General features: G+C 42.6%; 2 protein-coding genes across 3 annotated transcripts in view; both read left to right on the forward strand.

The window, feature by feature from the left end:
• Positions 1–954: 954 nt before the first annotated feature.
• Positions 955–5,318, forward strand: LOC139575109 (putative nuclease HARBI1). Of its 2 annotated transcripts, XM_071400105.1 has the most exons (11): positions 955–1,970; positions 2,264–2,334; positions 2,422–2,598; positions 2,689–2,750; positions 2,833–2,919; positions 3,007–3,290; positions 3,370–3,405; positions 3,504–4,058; positions 4,128–4,243; positions 4,340–4,451; positions 4,546–5,318. In XM_071400105.1, the coding sequence occupies exons 8-11, from the start codon at positions 3,587–3,589 to the stop codon at positions 4,914–4,916; spliced, it is 1,071 nt and encodes a 356-aa protein (XP_071256206.1). In that variant the 5' UTR covers positions 955–1,970; positions 2,264–2,334; positions 2,422–2,598; positions 2,689–2,750; positions 2,833–2,919; positions 3,007–3,290; positions 3,370–3,405; positions 3,504–3,586; the 3' UTR covers positions 4,917–5,318. The 2 variants fall into 2 exon arrangements, 1 of the variants encoding a protein (XP_071256206.1); XR_011674895.1 differs by lacking the exon at positions 4,128–4,243 and having other exon boundaries at positions 956–1,970; positions 3,007–4,058.
• A 5,926-nt stretch (positions 5,319–11,244) lies between these two features.
• The window catches only part of rgs3b (regulator of G protein signaling 3b), a 100,058-nt gene continuing 91,578 nt past the window's right edge, over positions 11,245–19,724 (forward strand). Inside the window, exons 1-8 of the mRNA XM_071400102.1 lie at positions 11,245–11,497; positions 12,232–12,282; positions 12,694–12,752; positions 13,165–13,259; positions 13,416–13,484; positions 14,178–14,238; positions 15,208–15,346; positions 17,963–18,042. Coding sequence (XP_071256203.1) covers positions 11,419–11,497; positions 12,232–12,282; positions 12,694–12,752; positions 13,165–13,259; positions 13,416–13,484; positions 14,178–14,238; positions 15,208–15,346; positions 17,963–18,042 — 633 coding nt within the window. The 5' untranslated portion in view covers positions 11,245–11,418. The remainder of the gene's footprint in view (positions 11,498–12,231; positions 12,283–12,693; positions 12,753–13,164; positions 13,260–13,415; positions 13,485–14,177; positions 14,239–15,207; positions 15,347–17,962; positions 18,043–19,724) is intronic.

Below are 19,724 nucleotides of genomic sequence, written 5' to 3' on the forward strand. Positions count from 1 at the left end.
GAACGTTATCATGCACCTGTATTGAAACAGGGGTAGTGGGAAAAAAGATATGTCATCTATGCACTTAAATAGCGAATGGAGGACGTTTTCCCCCGTGATTTATTTTCATGCAAGCCAGGTAGGCTATACTCCTGTTGTAAAGATAAGCAATGTGCTTAATATTAGGAAAGTTGAGAAATAAATATAGTAGGCGTAGTCTATATAAAGCTGATCCTCCTCTTTTTACTAGAGGCCATCACTCGTGCAATTGCATAGCCTATTGAAATGTTGCGCAACATGAGCTCATGGGCTCTCAATAAGTGTTTGATTAGATTTTCAATAACATTTGCATTGATGTCAGAGTGATTACAGGGACAATCGAGTGCCGAGTACAAGACAGTTAGCAAGTTTGGTAGGGTACTAATGGCCATCAGAACTTGGAAAAGCCTAATTACAGTGACTAAAAGGTCACGTGGAATTTGACTGCCATCATGACTCGTGACCGCAGGTGTGGCAGCCCTAGGCACATGTACACAATCCATATCTCAATTGTCTCTAGGCAAATCCTTCTTTAACCTTTCTCCCCCCCTTCATCTACACTCATAGACTGACTAGGTGAATCCAGGCAAAAGCTATGTCATGGAAAGAGCAGGTGTTCTTAAAGGGGAATTTAACCCTGGGGGAATCTGGGCTTGTTTTCATCATGTCTGAGGCATTTCTAGGACAGTGGTCCCCGTCCCTCCCCCAAGGCGGAATGTTTTGAAAAGGGCACAGACACTAACAACAATCCTTTGGGCAAAACTGAAAGAACTGACCATACACAATGGCTTCAAGTGATATCTCTCATCAACACGAATTAGACGATGGAGCATCTATTAACTACATGGTGACATTCAACATGTATTGCATATCCAGCAAGCTAGCTAGCTTACTCCCAAGTTTACTAGTAAACAGTGAGGAGAACCAATAATACAACCATTTACTGTTGTAGATCTCTAAAACTGAAGCTGGTTTTACCATAAAAAATATTTGCCTAAGCATACCTGATAGCCATTGCTGTAGGTATATCCTGTCTGCCTACCTAGCAAGGCTCATTTGTACGATCTGGTCATTGTGCAAATGTTGACGGTTATGCCATATTTCTTTCTATTAGGCTATATATGGTTGTAAATGTAATATCTGTGCCTGTGCACATGTATGCACGTTTAACTAGTCTACCCTAATGTTGATGTTATGCTGGCATGGTTCAACTGTTGTTCAAACTGTACAATAGATAATTAATATTTTTTTTTGTCTTACATACGGTATAGTGCCTGGGATTCTTTCTGGAGTGGATTCTAGATACAGAAACAGAATTCCATTACCTGCGTGTGTCATTGTAGCAGAACTGTATCCTGTAAACTTCATCCCTATTGAAAGATTAGACCTTATGCTGGATTTCAAGCAGATGACTCATGAGGAGCTGAATGGTAGTTTGATCATGACAACACTCCTCCCACAGCTTTACAAGTATTCCCTGAACTACTGTATGTGTCTTTGGAATGGCAATTTCACCATGACCCATCATCTGCTGATCACCAGTTCTCTTAGCTACAGATTGTTACACCAGGGGCCTGTTGCACAAAAGTAGAATTAAGACATCCGGGATAAATGACTCAGCTGAGCTCAATGAAGCCAAAACATGTGCGTCCAGGCTTAATTGGTTGCACAAAGACCAAGCCAGGATGAGCAGACACGGATTCATTAAGCCAGGTGAAACCAATCCTGGATAGGTGCGCGCTCACGGCTCACTCAAATAGACCCCGCCACAGATCACAGATTAACTGATTTACCATGGCAACTAGAGCCGCGTACTTTTCCCCGTCGGAAGCACAAATCCTCATGGAGGCATACGAGGAGGTAAAAGATATAATTAAGAAGAAAGGCAACACCGCCACAGTGATAAAGCAAAGAGAAAAAGCGTGGCAAAGTATTGCAGACCGCCTGAATGCGTAAGTAGTGCACAATTACACACTCACCGCTCCGCTGAAACATCACAATTACAATTCAAATATTTAATTCACATCTCCAAAAATGCAGTTGTACTGTAATTATGAAACGGTTAAATTTTTAATTGAAATGCACTGCAGATATGAGTGAAATTGTGTAAAGTAACTCCATCACACTGTATAAAGCTATGATAAATTTTTTGATATTTTTACTGAAAACAAGACAAAAATACCAAGTAATTTTTTGCAGTGTGACTCCATTAAATGTGTGTGTGTGTGTGTGTGTGTGTGTGTAGATTAAACATGAACGGGCCAAAACGGACATGGCAGCAGGTCAAAATCAAATACAAGAACATTCTGCAGAATGGTATGGTCCCTGACTAATATTTAACAAAGCACAAGCATATATTGTACCCAGAAGGTGCCTGCTCACACATTGTCTGTACTGTTTTAGCAGTGAAAAAGAATACCCACAGACAAGGCACGGGTGGTGGGTCACCAAAGGCTGACCTTACCCCAGCAGAGGACATGGCCTTGGAGCTAAATAAAGGCAGGCCCGTCTTAGAGGGGATCCCTGGGGGGAAAGAGACGAGCATAGGTTCCTCCCAAGATGCCACCCGCTTCATTCAAGGTATGTCCTTCCATCTCTACATGGGATACAACCACATTCATATTGAATCAATTTGGACTGTCTGACTTTGGTTTACCTATTGCCTTGCAGTGTCTGGCAGCACTGTGTTCCTGTTAGAGCCACCAGCACAAGCACCAGACGATGCTGATCCAGTGAGTACTCCATCAAAGGCATACTGTAGGCCTGGCATGTCTTGTCTACTAGCTTCAATATGAATCCGATTAAATGTGATAGGGTGAAGGCCCCAGTGCAGCAGCAACAGCACATGATGGAGACGATGATGAGGAGGAGACCATCTCTCTGGATTCCAGAAGGCATGAGGTATCATGTTAAGACTGTGAAAGTACTATTTACTCTACAATGGTGAGGAGTCCTCATCAAAATCAAAAAATCTAATTTCTTTTACAGGACCCAGATGCTATACAGTGGGAAAACCAGCCTGGCAACATAGTGCGTATTAATAAAAGGACACCACATCCTGCCAAATTCCAGCTGCGCTAATTGTATTGTGTTCACAGAGCTCACAAGCTATCAGAAAGTTGCATGGCAACCACCTCCGGCGCCAAATAGAACTGGCAGACATAGACATTCAGTACAAGAAGAAAAAGGTGGAAAATCTTGCACTGGAGTCCGAATTAAAAAAGAGGACAATTAGGAAACTGGACCTTGAAATAAAAAAACTTGAGAGGGAGGTGAGATATGCCTTCAATGTACACTGTATGCTAACTGTAACACAAATGTATTAATCATTATTTTTCTTTCCTCCCCCAGCTCCAAGAAGATGACACAGCTCAAAATAAAAATTAGGTATATTCTCGTAAAGTCAAGTGAGCCATGACATATGAGCTCTTATTGTGAGCACACAGGACGGTGGCATCTTTCTAAGGTTTTTTTTATTTTCCCAGCAATCAGTACAACCAAGTCATCGTTATAAGGCATCGCCCTCTTTTGCCCACCCCCCCAGCACCAGGTGTGGCCACTAGCCTATATGAAGGCCCAAAATTGTGTGTTCCTTTCTGCTCTGACAATGGCATGCCCATTCGTGCGAGATGTGGTGGATGAAGAAGCACTTGTGCTGAGGAGAGCCTTCAGGCGAGAAAGGGTCTTCAGGGACCGGTTGGACCCACTGGCCTTCCCTGATGACCATCTATATGAAAGATACAGGTTTTCTGCAGATGGCATCAGGTATCTATGCAGACTACTGGGTCCCAGGATTAAGCACCGCACTGCACGGAGCCATGCACTGAGTGTGGAGCAAATGGTTTGTGTGGCCTTGCGCTTTTTTGCTAGTGGAGCCTTCCTGTACTCAGTGGGGGATGCAGAACAGCTGAACAAGGCCACAATTTGCCGCACAATAAGGAGTGTGTGTCTGGCTATCAAAGCATTAGCAGATGTCTTCATCTCCTTCCCTGGCCACAGAAGACTCTGTGACATCAAAGAGGAGTTCTATAGGATTGCAGGTAAGAGGATCTACAAATTACAGGACAACTGTTAACACATAGTAGGATACTCATTACTTTGTGTGACAGGTTTCCCCAATGTCATTGGTGCAGTGGACTGCACACACATAAGGATAAAAGCCCCCTCAGGTGCCCATGAGGCCGATTTTGTGAATAGGAAATCCTTTCACAGCATTAATGTTCAGGTGAACATAACTTTTTGATATTGTCCATTGACGAACACTCTGCATTGCCAGTGATGTGCATTGATTGGTGTAATATTCCTCATCTTATGATTTCAGATGGTCTGCAATGCTGACTGTGTGATCAGCAATGTTGTGGCAAAATGGCCTGGCTCAGTCCATGACTCCAGAATCTTTCGGGCCTCTGAAATCTATCAGTGCCTATCACAAGGTAAGCCACACAACCCCTATTTATAACCATCATGGCTGTGTCAAGAATATCACTGTGTTTATGAGGTAGTAATGATGAGATTTTGTGTTGACAGGTGAATTCTCTGGTGTGTTGCTGGGAGACAGGGGGTATGGCTGCCAGCCTTTTCTCCTGACACCTTTCACAGACCCCCAGGAAGCACAGCAGGCCTACAACCATGCCCATGCCAGGACCAGGGCCAGAGTTGAAATGACCTTTGGCCTCCTGAAGGCACGCTTTCACTGCCTTCACAAATTAAGGGTCAGCCCTGTTAGGGCATGTGATATTACTGTGGCTTGTGCTGTCCTCCACAATGTGGCCTGCCTGAGGAAGGAGAGGGCCCCCAGAGTGCCACCAGCCATGGACTGGGACAATCCGGCAATCTTCCCTGATGACGACAGTGGTCGGCTGCTGAGGGACCAATATGTGTTGAATTATTTTAGTTAGTATGTGTGCTTTCAATTTTGGTTAAATATGTCCTGCGGTGGCAGAGGAATTTGGTTTTTTTTGGGTTCGTTTTTTGATGAATTTGGCCTCTTATGATGTTTGTGCGGTATACTGTGTGTAATACAAGGCTGCAGGGAGGCTACTGCATCCATTCATTTGTCTGTTCAGTTGATGTGTATGGATTTGTCCTGCATTTATTTTAGTGTGCAGACATGCAGGGTGTGTTATATACAGACCTTTGAATGTGTATGTATCATTTTGTATAATATGCTTGGATTCTGTGCTTTCCATCTTGTAGAGTCACTGTGACTTCAGTTTCGAAAGGAGCTGATGGTTTACCTGCTTTGTTTTGTCCTTATTCAATAAAGGAACATAATGTTACACATTGTGTTTTTATATTCATATGGAATGTGTATTTGTTTATATGACAGAGTACTAGGGCCACACTGAAGAAAAAGGATAAAGTCATAAATTTATGAGGCTGGTTCTTTCTGCAGAAAAGCTACATATTGTTTTTACAGTTTTGATACTTATGACAATGTGATACTTAATATTCTGGCACATCAGCATGTCTTTGTTTATGAAACCATACTGAAGTACAATTTCACGAAATGCCCCACATCTGTCATTTTAACAACTGTCCTCCTTTAAAACAACTGGTTACAATATTATGACTTGTGTTTTTTTCCCCTCTGTGGCCCTAATATTCTATCATTTTATATATAGCCTTATAGTCTATGGGAAACTGTAAATTATCTAATGATAGCAACATCATCTAAAAATCATTTTTTATCCAAAATCATTGAAATTAATGATCACAAACGTTTAAATAATAACAGTGGGTCTAGTTATATGTGATAACAATGTATAGTGAGCAGTGAAATAACTATTGGTTTCCATTTGTGGTGACTGCTGACTGACATTAGGGATGAGATTAAATAGATCCTGGAATTTAGCCTGGTCTGGAGCAGGCTAGCTCCACAGAATAAATCTCCATGGTAATTTATACCATAACATATCCTCCTGCCCCCTATCCATCTTTAGTGCAACCGGATTACGGATCAATTGAGCCAGGATCACCAAGATATCCTGGCTTAATCCCTTATCCTAGTTTTGTGCAACAGGCCCCAGATAATGTGATTTAACCAAAGATTTTTGCTATCCATTACTGGGAGTTACAGGATAGGTACTGTTTGGTGTAGCACAGAGAATTTTTGACCAACCTTAGCGATGCTGTCTTCATCCTCGATTCAGGGAAAAAGGAGCCTCATAAAATGTCCTTGTCCAGTGGCAGGGGTCAGTTTGAATTTAGAAAATGCTCCGTTATTAAAATAAAATAATTCTCCATAAAGTAATTCATGGAGTGTCTATTTCAAGTCTTCTCACTCATTGATTGAGACAGGTCTCTGACATGCAGCACTTTGGGGTGGACACCCACCTGTCTCGATCAATGAGAGAAGACTTGGAATCGACAAGATGTCAGCAGAAATCTTTGGGTAAATCACATTATCTTCTGTCACAATCTCTAACTACAGTTCTCTGAACTTGTGTGTCTTTACACCTGAAAAATACTTGGATACACTGAACTGTACTACACAATTGATACTATTTGTTTTGTATGTTACTTTTACCATATAACATTGTTCTTGAATACCCAGGTCTCTTGAGTTAGCATTAAATATTGTACACTCTAATGTATTTTACATTTGACAAATAAACAAACATTATTTTGATATCTGGTTGATGCTACATAGCCCTGTACATCTTATTTAAATACTTGATCTTCTGTGAATCCATAAGGGCAGACAAATTTAGAAGATTTTGATAAAAATATATCCATATTTATGCTATGGTTGTTCTACATCAGGGCTATCCAACCCTGTTCCTGGAGCGCTACCGTCCTGTAGGTTTTCACTCCAACCCTAATCTAGCCCACCTGATTCTAATAATTAGCAGCGTTTACACAGGCAGGCCAATTCTGATATCCATTAATTGGTCTTAATCACATCAGATCTTTTTTAGAACTGATCTGATTGGTCAAAAAAATCTTAATTGGGCTGCCTGTGTAAAAGCAGCCATAATCCTTTATCTGGCTTCGATACACTGGCAATGGTGGGCTGGGGAAGCTGATACTCTTTGTGCTTATGGCAATGGGCTTGTCCTGTCTGCGGTGAATAGCCAGCTGAATAAGACTCTGCCGATAATGGTGTAGGGCTTCTTAACCACCAACTGTTTGCTCCTCTTGCAGAATATTTGCTTGTACTGCACCTCTCCTGGAAAGACATGGTTGTTGTCTTAGCATTTTACACTTTTTGTGGAAGGGACGTAGGGCAACACACTTTTGTTGGTAAAGGTATCAACCTAATGGGACCAGCTAGCATATTCATTATGGACAATGAGAGGACATTGGGAGCTGCTTTTGAGAGGAAAGATCAGTCAACGAAGTGAATGGGCTGGGAGACTAAAGGTGTGAAAAGTCTTAGGAAGGCAGTTCTCACACAGTATGAATTGTTGTGTATGGGAGATTGAAGAGAAATGGCACCTCAATCGCTCTCATACACAACAATACATTTACTGTCTAAGCACAACTCTTTCAACCACAACCCCCTTCCTCATCTCAAAGTACTGTATGTAAACCTCCCCCAGCCCATTGACTTGACTGATCATTCTTGTCAATAGTAGCCCTTTGCAGGGGAATTTTGTAGACGTGTCTTGGTATTGTGTTTTGAGGATAATCTCTGCAGAGAGAATAATGAGGTGGTTGTAATTACTGTTGTAGTCTTGATTTTCTACCTTTCAGTGTCCCTTACTGGTTTGTGTTCCACAATATTGTTGTGCTCCACGCAAGGTGTGTCAGCTCCCTCATGCTTGTGTACACAAAATGCCCCCGCTTTGCAGTATTTTTCAGCAGGGCACTGTGGAATGACTCCAGATAACCTGAGTTTTACAAAGAGAAAAGGTACAAATTGAAGATTAGTAGACTAAATTGATTACATGGTCCATAACACAAACCATACAAACACTACCCAATTCATGTGTATACCCATGTTAACCCACTATTCCCCGGGCACGATGGCCTTTCCCTTGCTGTGAGCTAACTAGTGTCACTAAATTGGCAGCAACATTGCCAGCCAGCTGAGATTGGCTGAGAACCAGCTAACCAACCATAGACGATTTATAGAAATGCATCATTGCTACCAACACAGAGTTAGCTATATCGACAATTATATTTTTAGTAATGGAGTGTTTTCCAGACAAGTGTAGAATAGATGGCTACCAAATTGAGATACTCTTTATCTAGTAAAATTAACTAGTTTACATTAGCTAACATCAGTCAAAGATAGAACAAACAAACATGTTTACTCTACTGAAGGTAAGCTACCAGTCTAGCAGTGACTACCATGGCAGAGGCAAAATTTAATAACAGTGTTGTGGCAGACCAGGGGGTTGGGTCAAAACGGGTACACAGATTAGATACGGACAGAATAGGATTAGCTCAGTTTCAAAGGTGTTTATTTAAATAATAGTTCAAAAGAATAGGTCTCCCCCATGAGACCCTATCCGGGATACCGTCTTCTTGGCTCCGGGACTTGCTGTATCCTGTGGGGATCAAAAACTGAACTCACTCCTGTTACCTCTGTCCCCAACTATACGGGAGTCCTGTCTTCCCCCACTCTCTCCCCTGTGTGCTGCCCTTCTGGCAGCTTTATGGGACTGGTACCGCTGGTGAGCAATCAGTCCCAATTAGTCCTGGCACGTCCAGCAGATGGAGCCATCGCCTCGTGATGTATACTCTGTCTGTCACCAGGCCTCGACGAGTCTAACCCCTGGTGGCTGACCTGCTGTATGCCACAGTGTGTATACCAAAAGATAGCTATATGATTTACAGGACTGTAACGTTAGCTAGTTAACTTAGCAAGATAATTGAGAATGTTCCGTTTTCTGGTGAAGAAAAAACATTGCTGGTATCGCATCACTTCTCAGCTGTCTTCGAAATGTATTCCCCATCAGTTCAGCCTGAAAGTCCTTCTGATAATGTTTGGTCACCTATCATTCTTGATAGCCCCAAGGCACTGGCAGAATCGGAGTGAATCTCTGGTAGGCAGAATGGTGAAAGATAATTAATTTTCGCGCTTGTTTGTAACTAGCACAGCCACAGAACACCACACGGTCATGATGACAAACAGTGATAAACAAAGGTTATCATAAAAAATCTTGCCTAGAGAAGTTCTGAGATTACTGCGTTCGAAGTAAACAATGACATTATTCAGGTTTGTGGGCATGCCCCCTCTACCTAGCGGGCGGTATCAGCATTCGCTATGAATGCCAGACTTTGTGGTTCACTATGAGCAGATCAATAAACAGGGAGTCCAAACTTCCCGATTCTACCAGTGAAATAAAAATGTGCTTGTTCTAGCTTCTGGTTTGGATAATTGTGATGTTTACGATAAAAATGTAATGTCGTTAATATAGTAATGACTATATGTCGTGGCAGAGCCAGGGTGAAGTTCCCCTTTATGTTTTGTATACTCAGTGTAGAATTTCAATACTTATATCGGCACCTAAGTATCATTGTAATATCGTATCGTGAGGTCCCTGGCAATTGACATTTTATAACCTCATATAGAAGCACAATGTTGTATTCAGGAATTCCTATAATTGATTGAAAATAAATGTTCTCAGTAGTAATCAAGCATGTGTTTGCTGTTGTTGCTAATATTTGAACGATTACGCTCTTTGTTATTTGTGTCATGTATTGTATATGATCTATCCTACTGGATGTCATTTTTCAAAGTTCTATGTATGCACTCTCATATCCTCCCCTCCCTAAGGCTACTAGGTAAATCCATTGCTCCATTGAAAAGGGAAGTGACCCCTGATTAAAAAAAAGTACATGCCGTATATCTTGTGACAGAAAAATATAAAGTGGCGTTATATAAAAGGCTGTTGTTTTGCCGTATCAAAACTACAGTCATGCACTGTTGCTTGAGTGCTTGCGTTGCTATCAACATTAGCCTTGCATAGAGCGGCTGTGGTCTTGTGTAGCCAGGCGTCATGTTGTTTTCATGTTGTAAGGCAACAGCAGCAGCAAAAGTGGTTTCTTTACTCTTTAGAAATCTTGAAACGCATTGACACTAAAACATAATGGCTACCGTTCATTACAGTGCATTTTAGAAGACAATCATACCAGTCTGTATGATTTCCTGTCAAAAAGTTGCTACTCGTTTAGCACTACTGATATACCATAAACCAAGTGCTACTTGCTTTGTAAAAATGCCATGGAAGGAACCTTGGGATGCATTGTTCACCTTTTGTTGTCTGTGACCCACTCTGGCATTCATCACCATCTTAGTGTGGCTTTAAGTTGCTGCTTGGCTGGTGAGAATGAGTAACTCATAAAGATGAAAGTCCATTAACAGATAACAGACCACTGCTTGGACGACTAGGATCTTAGAGCTCACCTGAACTGGCAACAGTAAAACATGGTGTAGGGTAAGGTTGCCCCCTAGACGCTGATCTTGGGTCAGTTTATTATATCCCCCACTAATGGTTAAAGTAACTGTCCAGTGTTTACAGATGAATTACAATATGATTTAAATATTTTTCCATCCAAAAAAGGGCAATTAAGTCTGTTAAAAGGAAAATGTTCTGTTGTAATAGTGTGGGTGTACCCCCACAACAGAATGGTGTGGGCGTGTACCGGTCATTAAAAATATGAATGATAGTAGACCGCTGATTGGCCAGCTCATTCTCCTCAAGAGGATGACATCCTCTATGAGGAAATAGCAAGCATTTTTTAAACAATCTGTTTGAGATAAAAGTTTGAGGTGGGGTTTTTGAAGTGCTTTTTCTCCAATTTATTCTTTGGCCACATATGAGTATAATACAACAACATTGTTTGGGTATGTGGTAGCAAAATATGAACTTTTAAAAGTGAGATTTTCGCTGGACAGTTACTTTAAGGTTAGGATTGGGAGAGGGGAAGCTGATCCTAGATCTGTGCCGAGTGGGAAACTTTACCCCGGAGCTAGTTGGAGGGGTTTTAATGTGTTTGGAAGGGCTCAGGTGGTTCCTCAGAGCATTCCAGGGGCCCATGAGTGGTCTGGTCCATGTTTTGAGTGTGGCTGGCTCCAGGGTGAAATCCCGTCATGATGCTCTGGTGTGAAAGGGCAATCTGGAGCACGGACGAGGCAAAGAAGTCACTCAATTGTTTCTAGCCGTAGCAGCAGGTGGACTGGCCCCTCCCTCCATTCAAATGAGTCCCCAACCAATCAGAGGGCCCCCATTTCCAACCTCTGTTCAAAACCAAAAGGTGGGTAAGAATTATGAGCACACACAGTTGTCTTTTTCTCTCTGACTGGCCACACATTCACTGACAAACTGATTTATTTGGGTCATTGAGGATTCCTTTGGAGCATGGATTGAGCCAAGTAATGTGGAGAAGGGTTTTATTTAGGCTAGCAGTCTTCAGTCTTTGTTTACTGTTGAGCATCATTATGATATGGACGACTGTCAAGTTGCAGTGATAAGTTCAGGCAAAGTCAAGTTACAGACATCCTCAACCCTTTTACAAACCTTTGGTGAGTTTTTCTGTTTCTACTTTCTTTATGGGTTTGTCTGTTTCTGCACGCTGACAATATGTTACTGTTTTAGTAACCTAATGACCTAATATGCCTTTGTTTTTATTTTGAAACGTTGAATCAACCCAAAAGTTTGTATTTTATTTAGGTTGTTTTTCATCCTATTTATGTGCACATTTTTATGGTGTTCTTTAGGGGCCTTTTGGAGGCTTAGCGGGGGGGGTTTCTAAAAGGAGATTGGAATTCCAAACCCCCTTCGTATTTAATAATTAATGTTTGAAGCTTGAGAGAGTAATAGAGTAGCATGACGGGAAAGTGGGAACCTGGGGTTCGACTGTGTGTAGTCTTGATTTGGCAGCGCTGGTCACTACACCCAACCCTGGCTTGCATCCCAATTGGCACTCTATTCCCTATTTTTAGTGCACTACTCTTGTCAAAAGTAGTGCAATATATAGGGAACAAGGTTTAAGGCTTTCTAAATTACAGTTTTAATTGTGGAATTGAATTAGTTAGAAGGATTGGTTAGTTCTGCTCTTCATTATGGCCTTCATGTGACCAAACATGCCTAATCATCCATACGGAGGCCATAATTATCTGATTAATAAGTTATTAATGTGGCAAACTGTCACATTTTAATAACATACTGTCATCATATGATCCAGGACAGCCCTTCCTGCGCCGTGCTCCTGTTTTTTACTGTACGCCCTACTGAATGTTTCTTCTTTCACATATAGGTCAGCTGAGAGTGTCAATAATGCCACAAAATGGCTGCCTTAATATTCAGAGTAAGTATGTTATGCAGTATACTGAAGATCAGGGCCCATATTCATAAAGGGTCTCAGAGTACGAGTGCTGATTTTAGGATCAGTTTGGTATTTAGATCATAATGAATAAGATTACTTGGACAGGGGTGACCTGATCCTAGATCAGCACTCCTACGTCCTAGATACATACGGCCCCTGGTTGTGGTTGAATCTTGAATGTGTGGTAAAGTTAATGAAATTATTAATGATAATATGGGTCTGTGATTGAATAAACCGTTTGGACAACTATCCCGGGGTCAAGTTGTTCTCCCCATTAAACACCATTTTCTTTTATTGACGTTAAATAAGTGTAAGTATTCCATGTTATTTGGTCTGCAGTAGACGGTTGGATGTGTAACCTCTTGTGTACTCGTCACAACTCTTCATTCACAGTCATTGAAGCCAGAGGACTCCTGGGGAATGAAAATAGGAAATGTGATTTTTATGTCAAGGTAAATTCTTGCTTCCCTTAGTTTGTTTACAGTTGAAACTAACACCGGGATTCAATCTGATCATTCGTTGTAGCGCGCTTGACATTGGTTAATTTTTGATTGAGCCGGCATAAGCAGCATTTCTCTCTGTGAAAAGGCGCATTATCGACATGGCTCTACAATGTGTAATTGGATTGAATCCCGGCCTAGGTGTTCAAACAATTACTCCATTCTTTACAAACAAGAACATAAACAAAAAATGCATAGCTCCAAAAATTCAACTACCATATGGATGTCACCTTCTAGCATTACATTTACCCACCAAGTGGCAGGGCTGCAGTTTTTCTGAAAAAACTAATCCCAGATTTTAACTTTAAATGTCTTGTCTGCTGGTCTGTTTGTGTATTATGAGTCCAATTATTGTCAATTTCAGCTAGCGATGATCCCAGACCTCAATCACAGTACTCATCGGAAGACAGAAACTGTACTGGACTGCAAAAATCCTCTCTTCCTTGGGACCTTTTTGCTGTGAGTGGTGTTTTTTGAAATTCTTGTGAAATCCCCTTCAGTCTGTTGAAATGTTTGATACATACATATGTTAAGCCTTATTATAAGATATTATGAGAGCTCTTACATACTTCAAGATTTTAATAAGCTAAAGTGTTATCTATCTCTGTTACTCAGGGCTATTAGTGTGGAGGATTATCAGAAGAGACTGCTGGTCACTGTGTGGAATTGCAACCCATCCTCCAGGTATTTGGTCTTTCATGTTTTTCATTATTTCAAGTATTATTTTTGTTTTTGATAATGATGATAATTATAATTCTTATTATTAGTTGTATATAGCTTTGTTCGTTGAATATATGGTTTTATTATGGTATTATTATATGGTTAATTGATTATATTATTATATGTGTGATGAAGTTTGTCAACCTCCGGTCCATGGAATGTTGTTGGCTGGTCCCTGAGATGGTTAACTGACCCTAATTTAATCAGTTATACAGTGCTAATGTAAGCAGCCCCTTAAAGAGGATAAACTATAGCTTGCCAGTCCCTGGCGTCAGAAAGGTTGATAAACACTTGGCACAGGGCAGTACAAGAAGATCATTTTGAATTTAGGCAGATTTCACTGTGATCTAGATTTCACATTTCCAGGCAAGCATCTCCTTGAAGCCCTCTCCTGTCAGCTGTTCCAGTATTGGGCAGATTACAATTTATGATATGGAGGAAGGAGAACTCGGATTACATTTTCATTGACTGGGAAAATTAGAAAAACAAGGGTCATTTTTCTAGTGACGTTTCCCTTTGGAACCGTGGATGTAGGGTATAGTTGCCCCTATATCTTGGGTCAGTTTAGCATTTTCTCCATTAAAGGTTAGGAATGGGGGAGGGGAAGCTGTTTCTCGATCTAAGGGAAACTTAACTCTGGAGCTCTTGTGTCTACAGGAGGAGTGAGTTCCTGGGCTGCATGAGTTTTGGAACACACTCGCTCATAACTTCATCAAAGGTGACTATAACCCCCACGGATTATCTTCTAATACTATAGGCTGGGACTCCTGTTTTTTGTTGTGTGTTTGAGAAGAAAAACCGAATAAAAATGTTTTGGTCAGGTACACAGTTTTGCAGATGTTATCGCTGGTGCAGCGAAATGCTTACGTATGTTTCTAGTGCCAACAGTGCAGCAATATCTAGCAATACAATATCAAGAAATTAAGACCTATCAGAATGAGTAATATCAGATTGAGCAGAGTCCGGAATATAAATATGCAGTATATAGGATGAGAACCATGACTAGAATACAGCATCTACACAAAACATGGGCAAAACAGCATGCAAACATCATTAAGTGACCAGAACACATGCTTGTGCTGTCGAGACAATTATTTCTGCCGGATTAACTGCTATTTTTTTTAAATGTCATCCACTGTTTACCGCTACACAGCTTTATATAACACACACACACACACACACACACACACAAACAGCCATCTGTGGGCTCTGGGCTGGCCTTCGGTTGGGCATCAGCTGCTGGAGTGCAGTGAACCTCAAAGTTACTGTGCATGCAACCCTGAGGGAGGCGGTCATGAGATAGATTAAGTTAGCTGGGCAGGGCTTTGGCGCTGCTACACGTCCTCGTCATGAAAGCATTCTGAAAGTCACAAAGTAGAATTTAGAAAATCAACCTCCCTTCAGTCTCTGTTATTTTAACCTATTTTATTCTCTCCTCTCCTCTCTTTCTTCATTGTCTCTATCAACCCTGTTTCTTCATTCATTCTCTCCTCTCTCTCTTTAATGCCCTACTCTCGTTTTCTTACTCATCCCGTTTCACAACAACAAACACATTAACCCACAGAAACATATAAATGTTAACACTAGCGTGACCAATCATCAGACAGATTTTGTTTAATTTTGACACCCCCCCCCACCATCAGAGGCTTATGACTTTTGACTGACCGTATTATACTGTGTCTGCTAGGTGATCAGTGGCTGGTATTATCTCCTGGGCGAAGAGCTGGGGAGAAGCAAGCATCTGAGAGTGGCTTCGAGACACCTCACAGGCAGGCAGGACTCTGCTGGTGAATTGAGACGGGCGCATCTGGCTTCTAAGCCACGGGGTAGGTGGGATTCACCGGATAATGAGTCCAGTTGGACAGATTTCTCATTCTTTTTCCTGCTTACAACTGTGGAAAAGGAAAGTGCTGCGCAGCTACTCTATATCTAATAACATTTTATGGCTTTTCGAACGTTACTATTGTAACGGCTCTCGTTTGTAGAAGGAAGAGTGGACCAAGGCGCAGCGTGGTAGGCGTACATCGTCTTTTTATTGATGACACCAAAACAAAATAACAAAGACAAAAAACGAAAGTGAACAGTTCTGTCAGGCACAGACACTAAACAGAAAACATGATCCCACAAACCCCAAAACGAAAATGACAACTTATATATGATTTGACAGTACCCCCCCCCCCCCCCCCCAAAGGTGCGGACTCCGGCCGCAAACCTGAACCTATAGGGGAGGGTTCGGGTGGGCATCTACTCTCGGTGGAGGCTCCGGTGGGGGACGCAGGCCCCGCTCCGCTTGAGGCTCCCCCCACTTCGGTGGTGCCTCTGGTGCAGGGATCGTCGCCGGGACCTCCGGACCATAGATCGTCGTCGGGGACTCCAGGCTAGGAACCCCCCCCCCTGTAAACTCCGGACTGGGAACCGTCGCTGGAGGCTCCGGACTGGGGACCGTCGCTGGAGGCTCCGTGCCATGGATCATCACTGGAGGCTTCGTGCCCTGGATTTTCACTGCAGGCCCTGGGCCATGGATCATCACTGGAAGCTTCGTACCATGGATTATCACTGGAGGCTCCGGGCCATGGATTATCACTGGAGGCTCCGGGCCATGGATTATCACTGGAGGCTCCGGGCCATGGATCATCACTGGAGGCTCCGGGCCATGGATCATCACTGGAGGCTCCGGGCCATGGATCATCACTGGAGGCTCCGGGCCATGGATCATCACTGCAGGCTCCGGGCCATGGATCATCACTGGAGGCTCCGGGCCATGGATCATCACTGGAGGCTTCGTACGTGAAGCCGGAACAGGTCTCACCGGACTGAGGAGACGTACTGGAAGCCTGGTGTGTGGAACAGGCACCGGATACACTGGGCCGTGGAGGTCTCGAGTGTAGAGCTGGCTTACTTTCGCCCGGCAAATGCGGGGCGCTGGCGTAGGACGCACTGGGCTGTGAAGGCGCACCGGAGACACAGTGCGCAGAGCCGGCGCAGGATATCCTGGGCCGAAGAGACGTACCGGAGACCAGGAGCGCTGAGCCGGCACAATCCGTCCTGGCTGAATGCCCACTCTAGCACGGCAAATGCGGGGAGCTAGCACAGAGCGCACCGGGCTGTGAATGCGCACTGGAGACACAGTGCGCATCACCACATAACACGGTGCCTGACCGGTCACTCGCTCCCCACGGTAAGCACGGGGAGTTGGCTCAGGTCTAAACCCTGACACCGCCATTCTCCCCATTGTTTTTGGAGCTGCCTCTCGGGCTTCCATTGTTGATCTAATTCCTCGTATCGTCGCCGTTCCGCTCTCGCTGTCTCCATCTGCTCCCTTGAACGGCGATACTCTCCAACCCGCGTCCAGGGTCCTTCTCCATTCAGGATTTCCTCCCATGTTCACTCATCCTGGCCACGCTGCTTGGTCCATTTTTGGTGGGATCTTCTGTAACGGCTTTCGTGGTAGACGTACATCGTCTTTTTATTGATGACACCAAAATAACAAAGACAAAAAACGAAGCGAACAGTTTGTGTCAGTCACAGACACTAAACATGATCCCACAAACCCCAAAAGGAAAATGACAACATATGATCCCCAATCAGAGACAACGATAGACAGCTGCCTCTGATTGGGAACCACACTCGGCCAAAAACAAAGAAATAGAAAACATAGACTTTCCCACCCGAGTCACACCCTGACCTAACCAAACATACAGAATAACAAGGATCTCTAAGGTCAGGGCGTGACAACTATATCTTTAGTGAAACCGATATGTCCCGTAAACAAATTCATTGAAGTGTTTCACTTTGGATTGTCCTGAGTGATTCAACATCAGGGAAACAACTCAATTGGAAAGGCAAGCTGCTGAATGGGATGCCTGACATATACCTCAACGTGCTCTTTACTCATCCATTTTTCTCATCCACTTTGACATGCAGGCGATTACATTTGATCTCCTCCGAGTGGAAGGAGGAAAGGTGGGAGAGAGGGAGGAGGCTCTCTCTGACATGGAGCTGTTTAGAATGTGCGAAAGCAGCCAATGGTATTGTCTCCGTTGAATGGCTCCCTTTCATCCAGGATGTTTTAGGAGACAGTGTTACTTGAGAGAGTTGTAATCACCAAGGTTACACTGAGGAAGCCCTAGTGACAGGATAGGGGGTAGGAGTCAGGACGCATAGGACGCATCCCTTTTGCTCTGTGTCTCTGTAAACAGAAGTCTATGTAACCGCAATCTAGAGTGATCTCCACATCCCAGAGCTCTCAGCACACTACTCTCTCTGAGTTGAACTCCAGAGCCTTGACTCGCTACTGGAAAGCTTAGCAGTGCACTGCACATCAGAGTGCAGAGAGCTAGTCTGGACGCTGTTTCTTTCATTGCAAAGTGGCTGCTACTTTTGAGCTGAGATGTTTTGGAAGAGCAGTGCTTCAGCTTGGGATTCTTTGGACTATGTTTCAGAAGCTGCCTTGTCCAACCATGATGCTCCAGCCTCTGAGACGGTGCTGCCTCCAAGCCCAGAGAATATGCTATGCATAACGGTGAGTAGTACTCCATCTCTCCTCCTTTCTAGTTCTAGAGAGGACAGTACAGTATAGATGAAAGTGTGTTTGACATCCATGTGATTGCCAAAGCATGTGTTGGAAAAATTCATACTGATTCATGGATATCGGCAGTGTTTCTAAAAGCTTTAAAGGCACATTTTCATATTTTTATTTTATTTAACCTTTATTTTAGCTGGGAGTCCCCTTGAGACCAAGTGCTCTTTTTCAAGGGAGCCCTGCATGAACACAATTTATTACATTTACAACATACAAAGTAATAAGTATACTTTGTTACAAGCAATTTAAAAAGCAAAACACATTCCTCAGCAATTAACACCTGAATTGCCCTAGAGGCACCAGAGCATGAAGGTGCAGAGTACTCTGCAGATCGTTTCATAAATGGGGCGCAAAGAAAGTTTACTGTATTTAATTCTGTACTGATCAACGGGACCTCTAGAGTTAACCATCCCTGTGATTGGGTCTGGTGGCTCGTATGTCTGTAATTTAACAATGAGTAATCGGAGAAGTTTGAATGAGGGCTTTATAAACAATAAGAGAGTAGTGCATTGATCTATGAGACTTGAGAGAGCCATCCTACTTTCTGATACGGAATGCAGTGATGTGTACTGAACCTATTGCTCGTAATAAAGTGTAGTGATATAATGATAAACTATGATTTGTTTTGTGTTATTTAATGAAAAGCATTACCTATTCCTATAAAAATGTATTATACATTTCTTAACTACATCACAAACATGCGTTTTGAAATATCTTTTCATCAGTCCAGATGCCCAGATATTTATATAGTACCGTCATACCTTAATGGCTCATGAGCTAAGTACAACTAATTGTCTTACCCTATCATAACCCAAAGTAGAAGGTTGTTGTACTCCATTGTTTATCTTTTTGTTGTAATTTAGTTTTTGTAAACAAACAATGTACAGTGGCAAGAAAAAGTATGTGAACCCTTTGGATTTCTGCATAAATTGGTCATAGAATTTGATCTGATCTTCATCTAGGTCACAACAATAAACAGTCTGCTTAAACTAATAACACACAAACAATTATACGTTTTCATGTCTTTATTGATCACACCGTGTAAACATTCACAGTGCAGGGTGGGGAAAGTATTTCAACCCTTGGATTGAATAACTGGTTGACCCTCCTTTGGCAACAATAACCTCAACCAAATGTTTTCTGTAGTTGCGGATCAGACCTGCACAAAACGGTCAGGAGGAATTTTGGACCATTCCTCTTTACAAAACTGTTTCAGTTCAGCAATATTCTTGGGATGTCTGGTGTGAATCTCTTGAGGTCATGCCACAGCATCTAAATCAGGTTGAGGTCAGGATCCTGACTGGGCCACTCTAGAAAGTGTATTTTCTTCTGCTGATGATTTACTTCTGTGTTTTGGGTTGTTGTCCTATTGCATCATCCAACTTCTGTTGCGCTTCAATCAGCGGACAGATAGGCTAACATTCTCCTGCAAAACGTCTTGAGAAACTTGGGAATTAATTTTTCCGTCGATGATAGCAAGCTGTCCAGGCCCTGAGGCAGTAAAGCAACTCCAAACCATGATGCTCCCTCCACCATACTTTACAGTTGGGATGAGGTTTTGATGTTGGTGTGCTGTGCCTTTTTTTCTCCACACATAGTGTTGTGTGTTCCTTCCAAACAAC

Source organism: Salvelinus alpinus, chromosome 5 (genome assembly GCF_045679555.1).
Source record: "Salvelinus alpinus chromosome 5, SLU_Salpinus.1, whole genome shotgun sequence".
Classification (NCBI taxonomy): Eukaryota; Metazoa; Chordata; class Actinopteri; order Salmoniformes; family Salmonidae; genus Salvelinus; species Salvelinus alpinus.

What these genes read in the sequence shown, in the direction of transcription:
- LOC139575109 (XM_071400105.1), top strand. Translation starts at nt 3,587, where the DNA reads ATGAAGGCCCAAAATTGTGTGTTCCTTTCTGCTCTGACAATGGCATGC. An exon ending in TTCACAGCATTAATGTTCAG is followed by an intron (nt 4,244 to 4,339) that starts GTGAACATAACT and finishes TTATGATTTCAG; the next exon opens with ATGGTCTGCAATGCTGACTG. An exon ending in CTATCAGTGCCTATCACAAG is followed by an intron (nt 4,452 to 4,545) that starts GTAAGCCACACA and finishes TTGTGTTGACAG; the next exon opens with GTGAATTCTCTGGTGTGTTG.